General features: G+C 39.1%; 1 protein-coding gene across 2 annotated transcripts; it reads right to left on the minus strand.

Moving 5' to 3' along the window:
• Positions 1 to 5,254: 5,254 nt before the first annotated feature.
• Positions 5,255 to 10,525, minus strand: LOC133576252 (homeobox protein OTX2-like). Of its 2 annotated transcripts, XM_061929344.1 has the most exons (4): positions 10,429 to 10,525; positions 6,820 to 6,939; positions 6,520 to 6,671; positions 5,255 to 6,440 (listed from the first exon to the last, which is right to left on the minus strand). In XM_061929344.1, exons 2-4 carry the CDS (start codon positions 6,914 to 6,916, stop codon positions 5,784 to 5,786), a joined length of 906 nt encoding a protein of 301 aa, XP_061785328.1. In that variant the 5' UTR covers positions 6,917 to 6,939; positions 10,429 to 10,525; the 3' UTR covers positions 5,255 to 5,783. The 2 variants fall into 2 exon arrangements, with proteins under 2 accessions (XP_061785328.1, XP_061785329.1); XM_061929345.1 differs by lacking the exon at positions 10,429 to 10,525 and having other exon boundaries at positions 6,820 to 7,163.
• Positions 10,526 to 10,834: the final 309 nt, after the last annotated feature.

The raw sequence follows: 10,834 nt of genomic DNA on the forward strand, positions 1-10,834 counted from the left end.
TAGCTGAAATGCTCAAACCACAACACTTTAAATTGCAACATTTGGAAAGTATCTTTTTTTTTTTTTTTTTACCTTGAATATACAGTCCCGCAAAGATTTCACTGGCTTGTTTGTGATTGTTGCGTTTTTTTTCTTCAGGAAGTTGTGGAAAAAGTTGTGATGTTTAGAGGCTTTGACGCATTTCATAGCGTGAAACCAACTTGTAATTGTAGGAATTTTCTATCAATGTTTTAAGTGTTCCTTGTAACCTTAACTTCAAAAAGCACGGGATAACAAAACAGAAATGGGAAAACAAATACTGTATTGATTTTTTACTCATTTTATGCCACACACTTCAAAATAGATACTAGATGACAGTAACAGCATATACTCAGAACTCATTGTCAAATTACTGTAATGTTTTAAGCAATTATAACTATTAATAGTAATAATCAATTATAGTTACAAACCACCAAAGGCTTCCTTATTGTCCATTGTCTGACATTCTTCATATATGTTTTACGCTTGAAAGCTGCTTTTCCATTCATTTATGCTCCAACACATTCACACCAGCACATTAAGAGCATTTGTCAACTGTTTGTTAGTAAATGAAAGACGATGAGAGATTATAATCACATTTCAACATCTCTGTCATGTAAATGCTGCCTAAATCAGCTTGCAAAAAAAACATGTTATTAATTGCCTTAACCTGGATAGATACAGGCTAAATGAACATATAAATACATGTCAACTAGGAAGTGAGGATGCCAGTGTGTCGCTAAATGTAGGTCTGAGCTACACGGGAGGAAGGCAATTGTGTCCTTTGTGAAGCCTTTTGAGGCACTTGTGATTAAGGACGATACAAATTAATTGTGATTGATTGATTGAGCAATAAAAAGTTGATATATTGTTACATGTTGTTGTTCCTCCTTCGTCTACACAAGAAGCGAACATAAGTTTTGATTGGATAAATTGCAGGCATTGGACGAAGTTGTGAGGATTGGTTGAACTTGGTTGAACTTGGGTGATTAGGCACAATGGTAACATTTCTAAAGGAACTGAATACAGTCAAAATATTAGCAGAAAATACTCGTAAAACACAAACATTATGCCGCTATTCAAATTATAACTTCATAGTACGTCTGCATTTACGAACTGAAGAGTGCTTGAAACTCATCCTGGAAAAGATGCAAAACTTACATTGTTGCACTTCTTAAAGACAAACTGTTCAAAGTCATTATTTCACTCAGTTCTTTAAAAGCATTGGAGTTTAATCCGAGGACAAATTGCGTAATGTGCAGAGAATAACCCACAGTTGATGTTGGCGTGTTTTAGCCGAGGCCCAGAACGGGTCAACGAGTGGCGAGCGTGTCACTCAACGGCCCGTCTGACGCGCGAGCACACAAACGCCATTGTCTGACTCATTTAAATGAGATTCCGTGAGTGCGGCCGTGTTGTTGTTGTTGTTGTTGTTGGGCCCTCAGGGTGAACAATGTATGCGCCGCCATGTTGATATGTGATAGACATTGCCTCGCTGAGAATGTAGGACACATGCTTATGCATAACAATGGTCTACAGTTGTGTTCTCACCAACAAATTGGCCGCTTTGCTCCCACATTCACTTTTTTCTACGCTAAATCGCCAGCATGCCGCCTTTGACAGTTGCTCTCTTTGCCCCAGTCTACTTTCACTCGTTTCTTTGTTTCCGGAACAAAACAAAGTCATACGCCTGCCAGTGCACAGTTGATAATGATAATCTATAGTCTACTTTGACGGCCCCCTCCTTTCTAAAGGGCTAGTTCAAGTCCTTTTCATCGGAAATTGTTCGTTTTAAACGTTTCTTGATGGGTTGTTGCGTCTTTCCTTCTCTACCAGACACTAATTGACATTTCAGTTGCGTAACACATTACTCTAATACAAAACAGAAAATCCTAATCATCACAGGGGATCACTAGTACACAGATGGCTTTTGAAGTTGGCTGAAATAAAGCTGAATATCTGCTTATTCCCACAGAAATACCATGATGGGATAAATACAAATATATTCTATGTAATTTCATATTGAATTGATTATAATAGGGATTATTGGAGACATCAGAGGCTGGATCACCATATGACAAATACAGAAAATGTATTAATCAACAGAAAAGTACACTAAATTAGGCAAAATATTAACAATACAAAAATGTCAAAGAAAGTCAAAATGATGTAAAAAGCAGAACTATTACTATATTAATTTTATTGGTCAAAAAACAATATCACTTTTCAAGAAAAAAGTCATTATGTTAAGAACTTATTTGTAATATAGGTAAGTTGTCATATAATGACAAAAGTCAATAAGTTTTACAAGAATAAGGTGAATTAGATTTTTTTTGCATTGTGAGATTTATTTTCTCTTTTATGAGAAAATAAATGCAATTGTATATGTAGCTTGTCATATTATGACAAATAAGTCAACATTTTACCAGAATGCAGTTGGAAGAAAAAACAGTGGCATAATATTTATAATGTAATGAGACAAAATTTTAACTTTACAAGAGTGCTTGTTTTAAGTCATGAAGGTACCAGAATCAAGTTGTGAAGTGAATTACATTTATATAGCGCTTTTTCTCAAATGACCAAAGCGCTTTACATAGTGAAACCCAAAATCTAAGTTACATTTAAACCAGTGTGGGTGGCACTGGGAGCAGGTGGGTAAAGTGTCTTGCCCAAGGACACAACGGCAGTGACTAGGATGGCGGAAGCGGGGATCGAACCTGCAACCCTCAGGTTGCTGGCACGGCCGCTCTACCAACCGAGTCAAGTTTTTTGGAAACAAGTCACATTTTTAGAAGAAAATGGTGTATATTAATTTTTGTGCAAATCTTAATTTGCAAATGTAGATTTGCGCAAATATTATTTTATATTTTAATGATACACAATACATTTTATTCAGATTAATCACACTTTTGAATTTGGATTAATAATAATTAATCACAGGGTTATTACTCACTTGCATAATTTAAATGAACTTAAATAAAGAGCCCAATCTTAGAACACAAATGCAATTTTATATGTCAGAATGTCTTTCAGGACATTTTTTTATTTGAATGCACATCCTTTATTTGCTGAAAACATGGTAACAGTGTAATCTAAAACTAAGGTAAAGGAGCATACAGTCAAATTAAATTGCCTGATTAATCTGCAAACATACAGCAATTATTATTTGTGATTAATTGCATGATTTAACGCAATATTTTTGACAGCCCTAATTTTAAGTGGAATACGGTCAAACTTTACAAAAATTGTTTCATGAAATGGCAATTATAAATACTGCTTTAAGATTTAGACTCTTGTGTAAAGTCAGTACTTTTTAAGTTTAGGTCAAAAAAATTAAAAGTAGTGTAATAATATTTACAAGTTTGGATATTTTAGGTCAAATACGGTCTAATTTTACGAGATTGATTTCGTAACGTGACAATTATTAAACCTGTGTTAAGATGTAGACTCATACGTTAAGTCAGTTTCACCAACAATAAAACTACAAATTCATTTTTGCAATATTCAATATGTTTTTTTTTCTCCTAATGTTTCTTGTTTTTTTCTTCTGTGGCCCTGGTATACTTACAAGCAAAGAGAGCCATGTTCTATATTTTGTTTGTTTGTGTGTTGAAACAATGATTTACAAAAAAAAAAATCATTTAGACACATTGAATAGTTTATGGTTCTAATTTTAGAACAGTATAGGTAAAGTGTGATGGGAGCTTTCAGGCAGGTGGGGATCCTGCTTGGAATTCCCATGCCTGCGGTCAAGTGGATCCCCTTGGAAAAGCCCAGCCTTGGGGACCAAAAAAAAAACAAAAAAAAAACCCGACCAGGAAAAAGCTTCCGAGCCTCTTACTTTATTGTTTAACATCCTCAAAAGCAACGAGGGGATTAATGCAGCGCGTCTGGCGCGTCCATATGGCCTCTCTGGTGCTGCTTGTGCTTAATTAAAACCGAATAGATACTGGGGGGCGGGGGGGTAAGTCATGCTGCAGGACCACTAAAGTGACTTTCTGCTCGTCGCTTACATTTTCCCATTAGAACTTGTTGTAGTTTGGACCAAGGCATCAAAAGGAAGATTTTAAGACCTTATGCAGGCTTTCACTCGCCATTTTGTTGCACTTTGACCTTTCCAATTCCCATCCATCCATTTTCTACCGCTTGTCCCTTTTGGGGTCGCGGGGGGTGCTGGACCCTATCTCAGCTGCATTCGGGCGGAAGGGGGTGTACACCCTGAACAAGTCGCCACCTCATCGCAGGGCCAACACAGATAGACAGACATACTTGGTCAATTTTGCACACATGACTTTTGAGTATTTTCATAGAAACACTGCACTCTTTTCTTTCTGTGTGTGTCTTGGGTGCTAATTGGCGGCCCAACTGACAACAAAGCTGCATATCACGTCCTAATTAGACCAATAACACCAGTCTCTCCTCCACTTTTAATCCGTGCACGGGTCTGGGCAGGTCAGCCCCTCCAAAACCCCAATGTGCATCAAGGCCCCAGATGGAACTGATGTTATCAATTACTGCAGAATCTTGTATTATCAATTAAGGAACCTCTGTTATCCTTTAATCAGATATCAGATTAATCTCAGATGGTTGAGAGGACGTAAGAGTGCCCCCCACCCAAAAAAATAAAAATAATTGTGTGTTGATGCGTTTGCCCCACAGTAGCAAAGATCATTCACATTTGTCCAAATAAAGAGTGACCTTCCATTAAAAGAAATACCAGATTATCCTTTTTCTGCCTCACAATACGAAGGTCCTGAGTAGTCGTGAGTTCAATCCCGGCCTCGGGATCTTTCTGTGTGGAGTTTGCATGTCCTCCCCGTGACTGCGTGGGTTCCCTCCGGGTACTCCGGCTTCCTCCCACCTCCAAAGACATGCACCTGGGGATAGGTTGATTGGCAACACTAAATTGGCCCTAGTGTGTGAATGTGAGTGTGAATGTTGTCTGTCTATCTGTGTTGGCCCTGCGATGAGGTGGCGACTTGTCCAGGGTGTACCCCGCCTTCCGCCCGATTGTAGCTGAGATAGGCTCCAGCACCCCCCGCGACCCCGAAGGGAATAAGCGGTAGAAAATGGATGGATGGATGATACAGGATTAATTTCACATTCCAGCCAGTGTCAACAGAATTTTATAGATGGTAGTGTTTCCCAAATTAAGAATACATATTCAATTAAATGAGGGATATAAAACAACAAATTAAGAAAGAGCTTGTCTAAGCACACATGCAAACAGTCTTGATCATTTTAATTCTTTATTTTTATTATTATTGAGTGTGTGTTTTTTTTAATACAGCTTGCTTGATTTTACCTGCATATTCCCTTTTTAAACTAATATGTATCACCTATAACAGCAGACATGAGGGAAATAATATTTGTAAAAAAAAAAAAAATCACAGTTGCATGTATAAAAAATGACAACAAAAATCTAGAATAACAATAAAAAAGACATACAGGGGACATTGGTGACACAAAAATAAGGGGACGTGGGCATGATTGTCTTTTAGTCTTAGACATATTTCTCATAAATTAAATTAGTGCATCCATGTCAGAGGTCACACATTCATGTGCCAGCTTTATTTCCAAAAAATAAAATTCTAACTTGATCCCCACAAAGCTTCCTTTCTCTTGTTCCATGTCCTTGATCAAAGTTGGAGTGTGAACGCTCTAAAAAAGGGGGCGAATAGTCCTGCTCTGCTCGCCCGAGGTAGAAGAGTCTCAGGCCGCATGAGAGCCACTCCTCCGCGGCCTGGCTGCGGGGCAGGGAAGCGTCACAACACCTGGAACTTCCACGCCGCCTGATCTTTGTAATCCAAACAGTCTGCGTTGAAGTTGAGCTTCCACGAAGCCGCCGTCTGGTCTTTATAGTCCAGGCAGTCTGCGGTGCCGCCGTAGCCGAGCCCCGCTGCGCCGTACGCGGACGAGGAGATCGACGACGCCGGGCTCAAGTGGCTGCTCACGCCGCCTGCGCCTGCACCGCCGCCGCCGCCGCCCATGGGGCTCATCGCGGAGCTCGCCGTGGACAGCTGGTGGTGGTGGGCGTGCATCGGCGACAGGTAGGAGCCGCAGTCCATGCCGGTGAAATAGGACGAGGAGTAGCCCTGGTTGTACCCAGACGCTTGGGTGTAGGCCATGGGGTAGGACCGCTGCATGCAGGAGGAAGCGGAGGAGGTGGACATTGGGTCCGGTAGAGGCGAGATGGAGGCCGGGCTCCATATGGACACCGGCGCCGCGCTGCTGCTCACAGCCGGGAGAGAGGTGCTGGGGGGTGGCGTGAACTGTCCGCTGGCGCCGCTGTCCGAGCTGGCCTCCCGCAGCGGGGAGGATTTCTTTTTCACGGGCCTGCTGCTCACCGCCTTGCTCTGCGCGCCACTTTGCGTCTGCTGGGCCTGCTGCCGGTGTTTGGCTCTGCGGTTTTTGAACCAAACCTGCGAGGAAAACACATTTTTTTCCATGCAAAATTTATCAAATGTTTTGAATTATATATTTGTTTTTTTGCGCACTCACCTGCACTCTGGATTCGGGAAGGTTGATCTTCAAAGCCACCTCCTCCCTCATGAAGATATCCGGGTACCGGGTCTTGGTGAACAGACTCTCCAGAACGTCCAGCTGAGCCCGGGTGAAGGTGGTTCTCTCCCGCCTCTGTTTCCGCGGTGTGGCTAAAAAATATATTTAAAAAAATTATACTGTAGATAATTTGGTAAAATGGTAAAAGCTTGGCATGGTTCTTCCTACGGGTCACCACAAACAACAACAATTACATTTGAATGAATTTAAAGATGGAGCAAGTCAGGCTGTGCATCCTACCTTGGTAACCCACGGAGGGGTGCAGCAGGTCCACGCCGGGCGTGGACAAGCTGAGTCCGTTCACCGTGTAGGGAGGCTGCTTCAAGTAGGACATCATATTTGCAGCCCTTCCAGGAAAAACTACAAGAAGTAATGAAAAAGTATTGATACAAAAAAAAATAATAATCCTGTATTGCTTCAACTGTGCAGGTCAGCTTTTGGGGAGAAGAAGATGAAGATGAAGATGTGCACCAGAGACGTGAAGAAGAAGAAGATGTGCAGCAAAGAAGTGAGCGTCCTAAAAGTGTGGTGAGTCTCTTAAAGCGGCGTGGAGGGGAGTGGGACCCCCACCCTTGAGCTGTCCTGAGGATGCTCAGTCTGTACCCCACCCACACACCCACCCTCCCTCCTTCCATAACTGCTGCTTTGGCTCCACCCCTTAAAGAAACTCTTTTTGTAGGAGCAAAAACAAAACATTGTCGTTAAAAATGCAACCCCCCGCCCCTTTATTAGCATATATACCCACGAGTTTGTGCGCGGCTAAATGGGCAAGTGATGGGGGCGGGGCGCCACTTGCAGGGACAAAGCCCACTGTTGACCGATAAGTAACGCTGATAACAAAAAGAAGTTCTCTTGAGGGGGAACAAAAGTTGGCCATGCTGCAAACTGAGCCAAACCCCCCCCCCCCCCCCCCCCCCCCCCCACCCCCCACGCTCCCCCAGTCAGATACAATGGAACCCCCCGCCTCACCACCACCCCTCCAATTTCTATATTTGGCGCCTTTTGTTTGCTGGTAATAAAGCCCTTGTACATTTAAATGTGGCCCAATTAAAATACGAAGGACAACTTTTCGGGGGCCAATAATGAAGAAGCTTGCTAATTCGGACATCTTATCGACACTCCTTAAGGCAACCCACCCCCCACGCCCCCCTCATCCTCCTCATCTCCTAATGAATTGCTCCCGGTAATTAGATTTGGAAGGTGAGACTTTCGTGAAGTGTTGATTAGAAGGGAGCACTTAATCTCAATCTAAACAAACAAGGAGAATGACACTTTTTTTTTAAACGTGCAAATTTTGGGGGAAACAGGAAAACAATTTATTTACAACATATATATCATTCCTAATGAGCTGTCAGTCACTAATGCACACTTAGGAAAACTCCTCATCAATATAAAAATACCGTTTTGGTGCCATTTGCAGTATTTATAATTTATTACACTGGAAATATAATTTAATCTACCCTAATGTTTTGTATTTTCTGCACACTTTACTCAATATAATATTCAAGTGATGAAAAACACTATTTAAAAAAATGGCTCTATTTGATTATATTTGCAAAAGTTATGAATGGTATTATGTTAGGATACTCTCTTTTAACATGATCATCGTTATTCTTAATCTTAATGCAAGCATGTATTATTCCATTTACATTATGATTGTTACATTTGAGTTTACTCTTGAATTAACCTTATTAAATTGTTTGCATATTTTAGTAAATGTAAATAAGACTCATTTAAACTAATCTGCAAAAAACAACATTTTTTTTTTGAAATTGTAGTATTGTCATTTTAATGCACCGTGACTATATTTTGTGTTTTTGTGCATATTTTGGTGGGTATTTTGTGACAGTCATGAAAATATCCGTTTTGACATTGCGATTAATTTGCAAAAAATATATATATTATATTATATAAGGTGTATTCATTTTAAAGCACCTGTGTGCTTCTTTAATATTATAAAAAGTAGAATAAAATACATAATAGGTTTAAAGAAATGTTTTACTACTAATGAGCAACTATTATAACATAGAATATCAATACAATAATAATATATATTTTGCAAGTATAATTTCATTGTGCATATTAAAGAGAAAAAACATTTTGATACACCGTCCATGGTTTACCCTGCAATAATAATATTCATTGGAAGCCTCTGCTCTTTCTTGTTATTATTTTTAATTTCAGTCTGTTTTTATAGAGCCAATAACGGACGCTGCAACACGCAATCTGTCGCCCCAGACTCCCCCACCCCCCACACCCCCCTCACTGCAGCGACCAGTTGCTCCACATCCGTTCAAAAATAAAAAAAAAACCGTCCCAGTCATTAATTATTTTTGGCTAGCTGGTAGATGATGATGATGATTTTTTTTTCTGTAAAAAAAAAAAAAAATGAAGTAGATAATCCGGGTGGCACGCGCTGGCCTGATTACAGGACGCCATGCAGCCGGCCTCTCGTCGCCATTCAGGCCTTCTTAATTTTCTGCGTCAGCAAAAAAAGACAAAGAGTGGCATTGTGTTTATCACACCAGCTGACTGCCAGACAGCAGCGGTACCACCCCACACACACACCCCAACCCACAACACCCCAAAATATGTGCCAGAGTTAGAAACCTGCAATTTCCTTTTACAAACCGACACATGTAGCAATTATTCTTATTATTCAGTATTCACGATCTTTGTATGCAAATATTCATTTTTTCATGTATTTTGTTGTAATGTTAAAATATGCACGGTGCATTGTTTACACTCTCTTTTGGGGGGGATATTTTTTTAAATAATTATGATTATTTTATTTTATTGTTTACTTGCACTGTGAAAATGATTTGCACTTTACCCGCTTTACATCAGGATGTCCAAATTGTGGCCCGCGGGCCCAGGGACCCGTTGTTGCCACCTGCAGCTCTTTTTTTTAAAAGGGAAAGGGGCAAACATAGAGCTAAACTGTACAAAGAGACAAAGTTGACATGCTTATGTTAATAGCAAAGCTGACATGCAAACTGTTTTTTTCATTAAATATTAATACATCTTAGCATATTACTATTATATTAATATTAAAATGTATTTCATATTAATGTATTTAATAAAAAAAAAAATTAATTAAGTGTTTTATTTAAATTTATTCGACCAAAAATATCTGATGTCTAATTTGATAGTTTGTCGATTTGCCCCCAAAGCCGCCCTAATCAGTGACATCCTCGAGGGGTTTTCCAGGATCTCAACTTATGCACTGCTCCATTAACCGCCTCATGCCTTTTGGCTCAGAGGGACGTCAGATAGCAGTGAAAAGTGTCCTTAACACAAAAACAAAAACACGCCTCCACAATTACTAACTCCACGTGTGGGCTCCTGCTCCCTCCCGCCATCCATTCCCCCCTCCAAAAAACATCTCAATTACATTAGAAGTTTGGGAGAAAAAAACCATATATATATATATATATATATATATATATATATATATATATATATATATATATATATATATATATATATATATACATATATATATATATATATATGTGTATAAATATCTCTCTCTCTCTCTCTCTCTCTCTCTCTCTCTCTCTCTCTGTCTCTCTCTCTCTCTCTCTATATATATATACACAGTATATATATATATATATATATATATATATATATATATATATATATATATATATATATATATATATATATATATATGTATGTATGTATATATATATATATATATATATATATATTTATATATATATATATATATATATATATATATATATATATATATATATATATATATATATATATATATATATATATATATATATATATATATATAAATATATATATATATTAATGTAAAAGATTGTTACTTACTTGACTTGTGATGCTTTTAAGGTCTCTCTTGTCTGCATTCAGCTGGTGTGCACTTTCAGGCAGCTTTCATTAGTTTTTCCTCCCGGGTAAGCTTGTTGGATGCGGATAATACTTAGGGATGCTCGGTATTTATAGCGAAAAGGAGAGAGAGAGAGAGAGAGAGAGGAAAAGAGACTCGGAGGGAATTTTTAGGAGCCAATAAAAAGGAGCGATCATACAGCTGCAGTGGCTGTTTATTGTAAATAATGTCCATCCATCCATCCATTTTCTACCGCTTATTTACTTCGGGTGTAATATTTAAAAAAAAAGTATAAGTACACTTGCACAATGAGATTCAATACAACATCCTGCATGCCTCTACAAAGAGGGGTGTCCAGAGTGTGGCCAGGGGGCAATTTTTGGCAAC

The sequence above is a fragment of the Nerophis lumbriciformis genome, linkage group LG34, assembly GCF_033978685.3.
Source record: "Nerophis lumbriciformis linkage group LG34, RoL_Nlum_v2.1, whole genome shotgun sequence".
Classification (NCBI taxonomy): Eukaryota; Metazoa; Chordata; class Actinopteri; order Syngnathiformes; family Syngnathidae; genus Nerophis; species Nerophis lumbriciformis.

Coding starts and splice junctions, on each gene's coding strand:
- LOC133576252 (XM_061929344.1), bottom strand. CDS start 6,916: ATGATGTCCTACTTGAAGCAGCCTCCCTACACGGTGAACGGACTCAGC. Junction 6,672..6,819: donor CCCCTCCGTGGGTTACCAAG/GTAGGATGCACA, acceptor TATATTTTTTAG/CCACACCGCGGAAACAGAGG. Junction 6,441..6,519: donor TTCCCGAATCCAGAGTGCAG/GTGAGTGCGCAA, acceptor TTTTCCTCGCAG/GTTTGGTTCAAAAACCGCAG.